At 45.8% G+C, this 14,787-nt stretch overlaps 1 protein-coding gene and 1 long non-coding RNA gene across 6 annotated transcripts in view; one reads left to right on the top strand and one right to left on the bottom strand.

Annotated features, from left to right (window-relative positions):
* The window catches only part of LOC140405347 (uncharacterized), a 32,997-nt gene extending 20,456 nt beyond the window's left edge, over nt 1-12,541 (top strand). Inside the window, exon 3 of the long non-coding RNA XR_011938601.1 lies at nt 12,411-12,541. This is a non-coding gene — a long non-coding RNA (uncharacterized lncRNA). The remainder of the gene's footprint in view (nt 1-12,410) is intronic.
* Nucleotides 9,224-14,787, bottom strand: part of rnf41 (ring finger protein 41) — an 84,990-nt gene continuing 79,426 nt past the window's right edge. For all 5 annotated transcript variants that reach the window (XM_072493640.1, XM_072493642.1, XM_072493639.1 and 2 more), the window contains one exon: nt 9,224-13,325. In XM_072493640.1, coding sequence (XP_072349741.1) covers nt 12,971-13,325 — 355 coding nt within the window. In that variant the 3' untranslated portion in view covers nt 9,224-12,970. The remainder of the gene's footprint in view (nt 13,326-14,787) is intronic.

Below are 14,787 nucleotides of genomic sequence, written 5' to 3'. Positions count from 1 at the left end.
TTTTTATCTTTCAGGGAATCAAAGGATATGGGGAGTGGGCAGGTGAGGCAGATCAGTCCTGACCATATTGAATAGTAAAACAGACTCGAGGTGCCCTTTAGTCTATCCCTGCTCCTATTTATGTCCTTTATAATTCGTTCTATGGCACCTTTAATATGGTAAAGTGCCCCACAGTGGTCCCCGGGAGCAATTGTCAAACAATTGGCAGCGCAAGTGGATAGCACTGTGGCTTCACAGCGCCAGGGTCCTAGGTTTGATTCCCCGCTGGGTGGAGTCTGCACGTTATCATAGAATCATAGAAGTTTACAGCATGGAAACAGGCCCTTCGGCCCAACCAGTCCATGCCACCCAGTTTTTACCATTAAGCTAGTCCCAGTTGCCCACACTTGGCCCATAACCCTCTATACCCATCTTACCCATGTAACTATCTAAATGCTTTTTAAAAGACACAATTGTACCCGCCTCTACTACTACCTCTGGCAGCCCATTCCAGACACTCACTACCCTCTGAGTGAAGAAATTGCCCCTCTGGGCCCTTCTGAATCTCTCCCCTCTCACCTTAAACCTATGCCCTCTAGTTTTAGACTCCCCTACCTTTGGGAAAAGATGTTGACTATCTACCTTATCTATGCCCCTCATTATTTTATAGACCTCTATAAGATCACCCCTAAGCCTCCTACGCTCCAGGGAAAAAAGTCCCAGTCTATCCAGCCTCTCCTTGTAACTCAAACCATCAAGTCCCGGCAACATCCTAGTAAATCTTTTCTGCACTTTTTCTAGTTTAATAATATCCTTTCTATAATAGGGTGACCAGAACTGCACACAGTATTCCAAGTGTGGCCGTACCAATGTCTTGTACAACTTCAACAAGACGTCCCAACTCCTGTATTCAATGTTCTGACCAATGAAACCAAGCATGCCGAATGCCTTCTTCACCACCCTGTCCACCTGCGACTCCACCTTCAAGGAGCTATGAACCTGTACTCCTAGATCTCTTTGTTCTATAACTCTCCCCAACGCCATACCATTTACTGAGTAGGTCCTGGCCTGATTCGATCTGCCAAAATGCATCACCTCACATTTATCTAAATTAAACTCCATCTGCCATTCGTCGGCCCACTGGCCTAATTGATCAAGATCCCGTTGCAATCCTAGATAACCTTCTTCACTATCCACTGTGCCACCAATCTTGGTGTCATCTGCAAACTTACTAACCATGCCTCCTAAATTCTCATCCAAATCATTAATATAAATCACAAATAACAGTGGACCCAGCACCGATCCCTGAGGCACACCACTGGTCACAGGCCTCCAGTTTGAAAAACAACCCTCTACAACCACCCTCTGTCTTCTGTCGTCCAGCCAATTTTGAATCCAATTGGCAACCTCACCCTGGATCCCGTGAGCTTTAACCTTCTGCAACAACCTACCATGCGGTACCTTGTCAAAGGCTTTGCTAAAGTCCATGTAGACAACGTCTACTGCACTGCCCTTATCTACCTTCTTGGTCACCCCCTCAAAAAACTCAATCAAATTTGTGAGACATGATTTTCCACGCACAAAGCCATGCTGACTGCCCCGAATCAGTCCTTGCCTCTCTAAATGCTTGTAGATCCTGTCTCTCAGAATACCTTCTAGCAACTTACCTACTACAGACGTTAGGCTCACCGGTCTGTAGTTCCCAGGCTTTTCCCTGCTGCCATTCTTAAACAAGGGCACAACATTCGCTACTCTCCAATCTTCAGGCACCTCACCTGTGGCTGCCGATGATTCAAATATCTCTGTTAGGGGACCCGCAATTTCCTCCCTAGCCTCCCACAACATCCTGGGATACATTTCATCAGGTCCCGGGGATTTATCTACCTTGAGGCGCTTTAAGACTTCCAGCACATCCTCCTCTGTAACATGCACACTTCTCAAGACATCACTATTTATTTCCCTTAGTTTCCTAACATCCATGCCTTTCTCCACCGTGAATACCGATGAGAAATATTCATTCAGGATCTCACCCAACTCTTGTGGCTCTGCACATAGATGTCCTTGTTGATCCTAAAGAGGCCCTACTCTGTCCCTAGTTACTCTTTTTCCCTTTATGTATCTGTAGAAGCTCTTTGGATTCTCCTTTGCATTATTTGCCAAAGCAATTTCATGTCCCCTTTTTGCCCTCCTGATTTCCCTCTGAACTCTATTTCGACAATCTCTACACTCTTCAAGGGATCCACTTGATCCCAGTGGTTTATGTACGTCATATGCCTCCTTCTTCTTTTTGACCAGAGTCTCAATATCTCGAGTCATCCAGGGTTCCCTACTTCTACCAGCCTTGCCCTTCACTCTAAAGGGAATGTGCTTACCCTGAACCCTGGTTAACACATTTTTAAAAGCCTCCCATTTACCAGCCGTCCCTTTGCCTGCCAACAGTCTCCCCCAATCTACCTCTGAAAGTTCCTGTCTGATACCATCAAAATTGGCCTTGCCCCAATTAAGAATTTTAACTCTTGGGCCAGACCTATCATTCTCCATAGCTATCTTAAAACTAATGGAGTTATGGTCACTTGTCCCAAAGTGATCCCTCACTAACACTTCTGTCACTTGCCCTTCCTTATTTCCCAAGACGAGGTCAAGTTTTGCCCCCTCTCTAGTCGGTCCATCCACATACTGAATGAGAAATTCCTCCTGAATACACTCAACAAATTTCCCTCCATCCAAGCCCCTAATGCTATGGCTGTCCCAGTCAATGTTGGGAAAGTTAAAGTCCCCTACTATTACCACCCTATTTTTCTTGCAACTATCTGTAATCTCCTTACATATTTGCTCCTCAATTTCCTGCTGACTATTTGGGGGCCTGTAGTACAGTCCTATCAAGGTGATCTCTCCCTTCTTATTTTTCAGTTCCACCCATATAGACTCAGTGGGCGAACCCTCGGATATATCCCCTCTAAGTACTGCCGTGATGTTCTCCCTAATCAAAAACGCCACTCCCCCTCCTCTCTTACCTCCTGTTCTATCCTTTCTATAGCATCTGTACCCCGGAACATTGAGCTGCCAGTCCTGCCCCTCCCTTAGCCATGTTTCAGTCATAGCTATAATATCCCAGTCCCATGTGCCCATCCATGCCCTGAGTTCATCCGCTTTGCCCGTCAGGCCCCTTGCATTGAAATAAATGCAGTTTAATGTAGACTTTCCTTGCTCTCTGCCCTGCTTTCTCTGGTCATGCTTTACACACTCTCCCTTCCTGCCTTTTGTTTCCGTCCCCACTGACTTCCTACATCGGTTCCCATCCCCCTGCCACATTAGTTTAAACCCTCCCCAACTGCACTAGCAAACACCCCCCCCCGAGAACATTGGTTCCGGTCCCACTCAGATGCAGACCGTCCGATTTGTACAGGTCCCACCTCCCCCAGAACCGGTTCCAATGTCCCAGGAATTTGAAACCCTCCCTCTTGCACCATCTCTCAAGCCACGTATTCATCCTAGCTATCCTGTCATTCCTACTCTATCACGTGGCACTGGTAGCAATCCTGAGATTACTACCTTTGAGGTCCTACTTTTTAGTTTAACTGCTAACTCCCTAATTTCAGCTTGTAGGACCTCATCCCGTTTTTTACCTATATCGTTGGTGCCTATATGCACGTTCTCCCCGTGTGTGCGTGGATTTCCTCCGGGTGCTCCGGTTTCCTCCCACAGTACAAAGACGTGCAGGTTAGGTGGATTGGCTATGCAAAATTTTCCTCAGTGTCCAAAAAGGTTAGGAGGGGTTATTGGGATAGGATGCAAGTGGGGTGGGTGCAGACGCGATGGGCCGAATGGCCTCCTTCTGCACTATGTTCTAAAACTTGACACCAAGTCACGTAAACAGATATTAGGGACAGGCGACCAAACGCTTTGCCAAGGTGCTAGGTTTTCGAGGAGTTACGGACATGAGGAGTAAATCAGTTCCACAAAGACTGGTAGCTCTCGAGTACTTTATCCCAAGTGTCTATTTAAGGGGCTTTTCACAGTAACTTCATTGAAGCCTACTTGTGACAAGAAGCGATTATATTATTTTTCTTCATGTATCCACAAGATACACCATCAGGAAGAATATCACAGCCAAATCCAATCTGGTCCTGACCCAACATCTGAACATACTCCCACTTTCCAGCCAAGATGGCTCGACAGACCCGAAGGTTTTTGCAAGATCCGGTTAGGGACCAATAATGCTTTGTTTACAGTAGACAAAGTTTGAGATTCAAGACACTTGCTCAGTGAATAAAGTCACAACATTCCACAGGTTTTGAACAAACAAAAACTTTACTATACAAGGTCAGAAAGATAAAACAATTTAAAATATCTCTCTTGTACTCGAACATTCAGGGTTAATATGTGACTGAACAGGCAAACTGTGGTCGAACACACCACATTGCAACATAAACGGCAGATGCAACCAATTCCAATACAAATTCCACAGATTTCTCAGCAATCCGTCTAGACGCCAGTAAACACTGAGTCAGCCAAACTCTGGCTCTCTCTAGGGATTCCAGTCTTCAACTTCGGAGATCTCACCTTGGACTTCTCTCCAAACGTTGATCCAACTTGGACAGCGCCAAGGACTAGTCCACCTCACAGGGTTTCAATCTCGTCCCCAGAGACTCCATTCCCGGGAGATTCCCAAGCACAATTTCAGCTTGGGTCACGTCAAGCAGAATACCACTGTTCCAGAGGGTACCTCGGTCGCAACGCTCCGCAACAGAGTCGCCAACCTTCTGCTGCCTCCTTAGACCTTCAGGACTTCTCCTGAGCTCTCTTCGATTGCCTGGGCTTCTCCAAAGTCCTTACCACTTAAAATTCTGCCAAGCGCAGCCCTTTCTCTGATTGGTCCCTCTATCTTTGCTCCTCCCCCCCCCCCCCCCCCCCCCCTTAATTTGACTGGCACCGGTCTGTCCCTTATCTGGGACTCCGCTTTTGGGACCTCTCCCTACCCATGCCTGGGACACTCGTTGGTGTTCCACTCCCGGTCACACGATCCAGGTTTTTAATGCCGTTTTCTCTTCCTGCACACTGGGCCCGGTCTTAGCCTAAGTAACTTAAAATGCTGAATTGCGCATGCATGTACCAAAATGCTGAATTGCGCATGCACGTACCAAAACGCTGAATTGCGCAAGCACGTACCAAAACGCTGAGGTCTGTTTTGACGTAGAGCTCCTGACCTCTGCGCTCAAGAAGGGAAGTTGAATTTCACAACAATAGCAATAGACCATAGATGCTGAGGTCAAGCATGTGGGCCCATCATTCACAACCGTGCACTCTGCCAGCTATGTGCCACTCAGATTTTCCTCCTGTACCCAACAATTTGCCTTTACTGTATTTTCCGGTATAAGTCGATGCAGAGTACAAGTCCAACTGATTAGATTTCCATTCATTTACAAGCCGAAGGTGTATAAAACAAGGCCAGTCAAATCTCTTTTATTAGTACATTTATGAATGTATTTATTACATTTAATGAAAAAGAAAAGTCCTACACTATCACTGATAAAACGTAACAGATTCACAGCAATATAAACAAACCAAAACTCTGCCTGGCCTCCAGAGCTGAACAGTATTTATCCCGCTGCATTGTGCCAACACATACGCTTCCAATGGTTGTTCGCTGTGATTTATACTCACACTTCAAAAGGCATGGGCGTCTGAAATCTACTTAGATACAGGGCTGGTCAGGGTGGCACAGTATTAGCACTGCTGCCTCTCACCTCCAGGGCACCGGGTTCAATTCTCGCCTTGAGTAATTGTCTGTGCGGAGTCTGCATGTTCTCCCCGTGTCTGCGTGGGTTTCCTCCGGGTGCTCCAGTTTCCCCTCAGTCCCAAGATGTACAACATAGATGGATTGGCCATGATCCAATTGCCCCTTAATGTGGGGGTTAGGATGGGGCATGGGCCTAACTAAGTAGGGTGCTCTTTCGGATGGTTGGTGCAGACTTTTTTTTTTAATAAACAATTTTATTGAGGTATTTTTGGCATAGTAAACAGCAACAGTACAGAACAGTGTGCAAAGAAGAATCAACATAGTTCAAAAACCATCTCCCATCCCACAAGGACCCTACTCTACGTTACCCTAACCCCCCCCCTCTCGCTTGCCCCACCCTGCTGACGATTAATTTTCCGCGAAGAAGTCGATAAATGGCTGCCACCTCCGGGCGAACCCTGACAGTGACCCTCTCAGAGTGAATGTAATTTTCTCCAGACCGAGGAAGCTCGCCATGTCCGATAGCCAGGCCTCCGACTTCGGGGGCTTTGAGTCCCACCATGCCAGCAGTATTCGTCGCCGGGCTACCAGGGAAGCAAAGGCCAGAACGTCGGCCTCTCTCTCCGCCTGGACTTCGGGTCCTCCAAAATTGCCACCTCTGGGCTCATCACTACCCTTGTATTCAGTACCCGGGACATAACGTCTGCGAATCCCTGCCAGTACCCCCCCCCCCCCCCCTCCGAGTTTTGGACATGCCCAGAACATATGGACATGGTTCGCTGGTCCTCCCGCACATCTGTCCTCCAATCCAAAGAATTTACTCATCTGGGCCACTGTCATGTGGACGACCTGGAATTGGATCAGGCTGAGCCTAGCGCATGTTGCGGTCGCATTTGCGTTTACCCTACTCAACGCCTCCGTCCATAAGCCCTCTTCTATCTTAGCTCCGTGCTCCTCTTCCCACTTAAGCTTCAGCTCCTCGGTCTGCGTCTCCTCTGCCCCCATAAGTTCTTTTTATATATATCAAAGACCCTCCCCTCCCCCACCCAGCCACTGGACACTACCCTGTCCTGGATCTCCCTAAGTGGCAGGCGTGGGAAGGATGGTCGGTACAGACTTTTGATGGGCCGAATGGCCTCCTTCAGCACTGTAGTGACTATGACTAATCAATAGATAAGGCGAAACGGTGTACAAGATGGGGTCTGATCTTCTGGCGAAAAATGGTCTTATAAACCAAAATACAGTATATAGCACCTTTAAGATAAAGGAATGCTCCAGGGTACGTCACAGGGTCTGTTTAGCACAGGGCTAAATCGCTGGCTTTGAAAGCAGACCAAGGCAGGCCAGCAGCGCGGTTCAATTCCCGTAACAGCCTCCCTGAACAGGCGCCGGAATTTGGCGACTAGGGGCTTTTCACAGTAACTTCATTTGAAGCCTACTTGTGACAATAAGCGATTTTCATTTCACAGGGACATTAAGAGCCAAAGGAGAGGTCATTGAGGTCGGTTTTAAGGTGTGTCACGTCTTAAAGGAGGAAAGACAGGTGGAGAGATTTAGGGAGAGAATTAGGACCAGGCAGCTGAAGGAGCAGCCACCAATGATCAAGAGATTAAAATTGGGGATCAAGAGTGCAAGATTAGAGAAGAACAGAGATCTTGAGGGGGTTGGAGAAGATGACAGAAATGGGCAGGGACCCAGGCCATAGATGGATTCAAAAACAAAAGTGTTGCTTAACCAGGATGTTGGTCAACACACACAGCGCTGACAGGTGAGTGGGACATGATGAGAGTTAGGAAAGGAGGGCTGGTGGTGGTGTGGTGGTTATGTCACTGAAGGCCCAGGGTAATGCTCTGGGGAAAGATCCCACCACAGCAGAGTCTCAATGGCAAATGTGTTTAAAAAGACATCTGGTTCATCAATATCCGATAGGGAAGGAAATCTGCTATTGTTACCTGATCTGGCCTACACACACCAGATTCACAGCAGTGAACAAAGAACAGTACAGCACAGGAACAGGCCCTCCAAGGCTGCGTTGATCATGGTGCCTGTCTAAAGGAGGAAATTGCTGGGGCCTCAAGAGAAATCTTTGGATCCTCACTGTCTTCAGGTGATGTCCCGGAAGACTGGAGAATAGCCAATGTTGTTCCTCTGTTTAAGAAGGGTAGCAAGGACAATCCAGGGAACTACAGGCCGGTGAGCCTTACTTCAGTGGTAGGGAAATTACTGGAGAGAATTCTTCGAGACAGGATCTACTCCCATTTGGAAGCAAATGGACGTATTAGTGAGAGGCAGCACGGTTTTGTGAAGGGGAGGTCGTGTCTCACTAACTTGATAGAGTTTTTCGAGGAGGTCACAAAGATGATTGATGCAGGTAGGGCAGTGGATGTTGTCTATATGGACTTCAGTGAGGCCTTTGACAAGGTCCCTCATGACAGACTAGTACAAAAGGTGAAGTCACACGGGATCAGGGGTGAGCTGGCATGGTGGATACAGAACTGGCTAGGTCATAGAAGGCAGAGAGTAACAACGGAATGGCGCCGAGGACCCGGGTTCAATCCTGGTGGAGAGAGTCTGTGTGGAGTTTGCACATTCTCCGTGTCTGCGTGGGTCTCACTCCCATAACTCAAAAATGATGTGCAGGGTAGGTGGATTGGCCACGCTAAATTGCCTCTTAATTGGAAAAAATAAAAACAGGATCACATTTTAATCAGAGCTTAAGAGGATAACGAGCTCCTTATGAAGAGGACAAAATTAGTTTTCAATTTCTGAGAATAACTTTCATTTTCTCAAGGCTTCTTTGGGCAATGTCGAAAACTCTAGCAGCCAGGTCAGTTTTACAAATCACATCACCAAATACAACAGATGAAGAAGATAGAATATTTGCACCATCAACCCTCAAACGGTCATAACATAATAATCGCTTATTGTCACAAGTAGGCTTCAAATGAGGTTACTGTGAAAAGCCCCTAGTCGCCACATTCCGGCGCCTGTTCGGGGAGGCCCGTACGGGAATTGAACCGCGCTGCTGCCTTGTTCTGCATTACCACAGTGCTAAACCAGCCCCTGTTCACAATGAGTTAATAACTCTGAAGGCACCACTTGCCACACCATCCAGGTTCACAAACAAGGAATCGCTACTTGGGCAAAGCATTGGAGGCCAACAGCCCACAGAATTATATCTCAGCAGATAGAGGAATCCTAGTTTGGTGCCTTTTGACCACTTTGCATAAATCTCCCAACATTTTGTAGATAAACATGCAAAAGCTGAACAGACGACTAGTTAGCCCATCAGGTTAGTCAATGTCACTGTGATGTACCAGAGCATGGTGCAGAATGTAACTAGCCCAGTGTGATTTGCACTGGTCAACTGGAAGAGGCCTTCCTGGCAGAGGGCTGTGGGGAAAGGACAATCCAGCTTACCATCTGCCTTCGCGCACAAAGTAAAAGGTTGACAGTGCAAGACTCGTGTGCAAGTTGGAAAGAAAAACAAAACACCAAGACCAATTACATACTATGAGTTTTATTTCACAGATAAGTTTATGAAAAGTGTTTTGATCATCATCATTAATACCAAGTGCCACAGCTTTTCAAATACATCACGACTAGTTAGCTACAGGAGACAATTTTGGACTGCAAACACTTCTCCAATCACAAAATAACTTGTGTACTCAGAAGGTCCACTTTAAAAAGGCGCGCACAGAGACAATACACATCTTTATAAAATTAAAAAAAGCACAAATTGTTTTCCAGAGCAACATAAAAAAAAACCTTCACAAGGTTGCTCATTTTGCTGCAAGGTAAGTTTCGAAAATACTATTTTATTTTCTATGTATAATGACCAGACTTCCATTCGGACTAATGCATGGCCAAATTCTGCTTTTCCATCCATCACATTGAAAGTGACTTGAAAGCTACGAGAGGCTGGATTCCCATCCCATTCCTCCCCAATGTGATCAGAAGTGAAATTCCCGCTCGGAGCCGAGGTAGTCAATTTCAGCCTGGTAGCAACTGGAGGTATAATTGGCCTCAGCGTCCTCACGCTATGGAGGACTTAAGGAGTTAAACACCTCAGGCTTCTCCTCCTGATTGCTAGCCTCAACTGGGATGCACGCACACATCAACAGAGATCAAGCTCATCTGGAATGCCCTCAGTGAAATAGTCCATCAATAAATGTAGAATAAATTTGGTACCAGAGGGTTGCTACCTCTGCTCCTTGAGGAAAGAGAGCAAGAGCAATTAGCGAGTGAGAGCGGGCGTTGTTTAACCCCAAAATCAGGATCAGGGTGCAGGGCTAGAACTTCTTTGTCATTATGCCGAATTCTCAGCACGCAAACAAAAGCAGGCTTCTTTGTCAATACCTTTACCATAGCTTTCTATACATGACCATTCTTTTTCTCTTTTCTGGTTGTATTAAGACACATTTTAATTGAGGTCCCTCAGGGTAGTTTAAAAAAAAACTCTATGCCTCAATTTCAGGAAGGGAGGATGTAGAGAAGAATGAAGAAAAAAATATATGTTTCCAGATGCGAACGTTCTGGCCATGGCTGTAGGTTTCACTTCTATAAACGAGCTATGCCCAGCTACCTGGTGATCCAGACTGAAATATCCAAGAGGGGCTATGTGACACCAAGACAGGTTGCAAAACAATTAAGTCAATCGTTAATGCATCGGTGTACAGTTTAAGTTACCAATCACTTGTAGAAACAGAGCAGGTCAAGAAACGTGGGGGCCCTCGATGTACAAAAGAAATGTCGTTGCTGAACCCATGTCACTTTTTTTCTTCGAAATTTAGAGTACCCAATTCTTTTTTCCCCCAATTAAGGGGCAATTTAGCGTGGCCAATCCACCTACCCTGCACATCTTTGGGTTGTGGGGGTGAGACCCACACAGCCACGGAGAGAATGTGCAAACTCCACACGGACAGTGACCCAGAGCCGGGAGCGAACCCGGGTCCTCGGTGCTGTGAGGCAGCAGAGCTAACCACTGCGCCACCGTGCTGCCCTCTGAACTCATGTCACTTACTGCAAACTTTGGTGCACAAGCTTGTATTATAAGCCCTCCAAAAGTAAGCATATTTTTAACGGAGTGTAAAATATTTATACTGATTAAAACTATAAGTGAGGCAAAAGCTTTTCAACTTTGCTGAAAACAAATTCTCAATACACAGAATTCTGGAGGCCAAGCGTTTAGTCACTTCAGGTTTCAGTGGATTCAATGGAGAAAGTGATAGTTCTTTGGATGGATAGATCTTCCTCAGTACAGTCCCCAAATAGAATAGAAAGAGTTTTCCTTCATGTCGCCCAAGTACTAAGTCCTCTTTTAACCTCCTAAAAACAGTTAAAATAAATAACCTAACATTGACCCTTGTGAAACAAGCAATATATCCTCTATATTGTGCTGAAAAATGATATACATTCAAGACTTGTAGACTAGATTTCACTAGAGTTTGGAAGGGATGGGACACTACTTTGATAAAGCTTAATTCAGTTCTAGCAAATCTTGGGAGTGAATCAACATCACCAACCCAGTTCCAAGTCCTAACAGAGGCCATACGGCATTCCACACTTTCGCAAACTTCATTTGAACGCTGGGGGACAGAATTCACTCATTTGTGGATTTAAAAAAAAAACACTCCAACCAAATTGCAAGATTTTAATCAGAAATAATATGTACACACACAAATTCTAGCTAGAGTTTATAAGTTCACAGCATGTTCCCCCCTCCCCCCCCCCCCCTCTTCAAAGTCGCGATTTGAAGCACCGTATTCCAAACCTGTTGCCTTTGGCAATTGGTGTGGTCATTCTTAGCTGCTTTGGGTCAAATCGAATAATGTGCGGCAGGAAAGGGGGCAACCCCCATTTGGAATCAGGTTTAAAAAGTCCTACATTAGGTACAGTTACCAAAGTACTGCTACCTAGTTCAGTCATGTATCGAGAGAATCAAAGCCAAGTGAATAAAATATTTTTTAAATATACAAGTTATACTCGGGCTTTCTCGGATATCTTTCAGTCACATGCATTTTTGAAATTTTGCAGCCTTTATTTGAGCTTTTTGAGGCCTGCAATCATACACCACACAATACCTATCCAGAGGAGAAGAGCTGGGTTTCTCTTACAGTTTACATGAACAAAATGTATCTCACACAGTCTCACGTAATCAGGTATTTGTGGAGCGTCTCAAAACCGAGATCACAAATAAAATACTTACAGGATTTTAAAAGCAGGATTCATCACAGGATCATTTTTTTTGGCCCAATATTCCCTCCCACCGGATGTTCTTCGCTCCAATTTTGGCCATTCTTGCACAAACCTCATTGGACAGCAGGCTTTAACAATTCAATTCAAGGCCAATCCAAAAACAAAAAGTCGGATTTTGGTTAAATGTTGGCATTGGTTCAAGGTAAAACAAAAACAAACCCCCCCCCCCCCCCCCAAAAAAAAAGTGAATGCAATTGCCTTGCCCTGTAGCGGTTACAAATTCAGTTCATGACCCCTGCGAAGTCACCTAAAAAAAAAACCACACATCAGCCAATTGTTCACATTCCACAGATCACTCCATGTTCCAATTAGGTTTTGCAGAAAGAGCTTTTGATCATGCCTGGATAGACAGTTTTTTGCAGCAACTCAGAGTTGCTTTAGTGGATATTAAGCCATGTAGTACATACAGCACTAAAATCTTTTTGTTTTTCAGTTCGTCTGTGACCTCTGCTCTGACAAGAGCAACCTCAAAAAGACCTTTCCCTCAAAATGATGACAGAAACACTTTTGCATTGTATATTCGACCACAGTATAACAGCAGCTACTACAATAGAAATATTGTCCTTTACTAATTTTCTGTTTGAAACAGGGAACGAAACAAACGTGAAAATCAGGTATCAGAGCAGAACTCAAACCACTGCCGGTAAAGTGAAATGGCGCCACAGATATTAGCTTGCTCACATGGCAGCAGGAATTGGAATGGACATCAGAATTGTACTTCCTGTCTTTAGTGTTTTACTCTTGGAAGAATAAATACAAAAAAAAAGTTGGGACTAATGTTTTGCGAGCTGCAAGCTCTCATTCTTGAAGCCAGTTCTCGAGCTGCACAAAAGCCGTTGGTCAAACAGTCCATAATGCAATTTGGTGAGAAGCCTCTGTTTGTGTAGAAGTCGTTTTTCACTGAAGATATTTAGTTAGCGCAAGGCCCAAGTCTTGCTTGCTTTCTTCTCATTAGGAACTTCATTCAGACAAAACTGAACACACGTATTTGTTTTAAAAGATTTCCTCCACGCCATGAGCAAAGATCATCACCAAACCAGGCTCCATGATCATGTCCTCTCCCATGTGCTGGTTCTCGCACGCCATCACCACCACTGCCTGCTTCCCTGGGATTCGTTTAGCTACATAGTTCTCGTAGTACCTGCGGTTCATTTGACGAGTCTCTAAGGTGGCCAGACCCTGAGGCCAGTTCCTCTCATGTGCGTTTTCGATGAGGTCATTGACTATGGACATTGGGCACCCGCTGTCTATGAGAGACCGTTTAATGACTGCTTGCAGAACTGCATCAGGGGTGGAGATCATACCACCCCAGCGGGTTACTCTAGCAGGTTGCAGTGAATTGACCCACCTACAACACAGAAGATACCATTCAGGTAACGAGTGCATTTTATTTAACAAAACAAACAAAAGCCACTGTCAACTAAGCCCTGCAATTGAGATGATGGATAGAGCATAGTTTCTTTCCCCCTTGCACCCTCACATCCTGATTCAGGTAAGGGGGGGGGAAGCTGCATAACCGGCTGCAGATGACACATCCTGCCCTATCCAGGGTGCAGCTGTGACAGCTGAAACGGCTGCATGGAGATTGCATCCTGCCACAGCTTGAAAGCTAACGGACAGGTTGCTCCCAACGCCACGAAACCCGAAACAGGTTTCCCTGCAGTCAACTTGACTTCACAGCTTTATTTCGATTTTCCTGGTTATTTTTAAAGTGAGGCCATGTACCCACATAGAACATACAGTGCAGAAGGAGGACATTCGGCCCATCGAGTCTGCACCGACCCACTTAAGCCCTCACTTCCACCTTATCCCCGTAACCCAATAACCCTTTTGGACACTAAGGGCAATTTAACATGTCCAATCCACCTAACCTGCACGTCTTTGGACTGTGGGAGGAAACCGGAGCAGGCGGAGGAAACCCACGCAGACACGGGGAGAACATGCAGACTCCGCACAGACAGTGACGCAGCGGGGAATCGAACCTGGGACCCTGGCGCTGTGAAGCAACAGTGCTAACCACTGTGCTGCTCTCGGCAATAGACGGAAGTATGAAGTAAGAGGAAAAGAAAGCCTTGCCTTTCACCACCTCAGAACGTCCCAAAGTGCTTTACAGTCAATGAGGAACTTTTTAAAAAGCGCAGCCACTGTTGTAACACGGGCAATGTAGCAGCCATTTTGCGCACAGCAAGCTCCCACAAACAGCAATGTGATAATGAACCAATATCCATTTATTTTTATTTTCAAAAAGTGATCAGTTGAAGGATAAATATTGGCCAGGACACCAGGAGAACTTCCCTACTCCTCAAATTGTGCCCCTGGGATCTTTTTTGTCCACCTGCAAGGGCAGATTGGCCCTCAAAACTCTCAACCGAAAGACAGCACCTCCGACACACACTCTTTACATCGCAGACTGTGCATGTCCAGTAACTTGCAGGGCAGCTCGTCTGTTTCCAGCTATTGCAAAGAAATGCACCAAGTGCTGCCCAGCCCCAATCCCCTCCTTTCTGGGTCGCTCATGCAGCTGATGACATAAGAAGTCTTATGAGCCGATTTTAATAATTTCACTTTTTCCTTGTTGGTCGCCGTTCAATCCTCCTTACTCAAGCTGGTGAGGTCACCACTACCTTAAGATATATAGTACTGTGGGGCAAGTAAATCATTCCTCACACTACCCTTTCAACTCTCAAAGACAATTGAATGGAGCATTTAGCTTTTAAGTGCCCACGTCATTTATACAGCTGTTGCGGTTAGCTCCTGATCTAACTTCATGGGCGTGGAGATTGTGAAAGGATTGGAAAAAGTTTCAGCTG

The sequence above is a fragment of the Scyliorhinus torazame genome, chromosome X, assembly GCF_047496885.1.
Source record: "Scyliorhinus torazame isolate Kashiwa2021f chromosome X, sScyTor2.1, whole genome shotgun sequence".
Classification (NCBI taxonomy): Eukaryota; Metazoa; Chordata; class Chondrichthyes; order Carcharhiniformes; family Scyliorhinidae; genus Scyliorhinus; species Scyliorhinus torazame.
The sequence above is the reverse complement of the archived record's forward strand: the minus strand, read 5'-3'. Positions and strand labels throughout refer to the sequence as shown.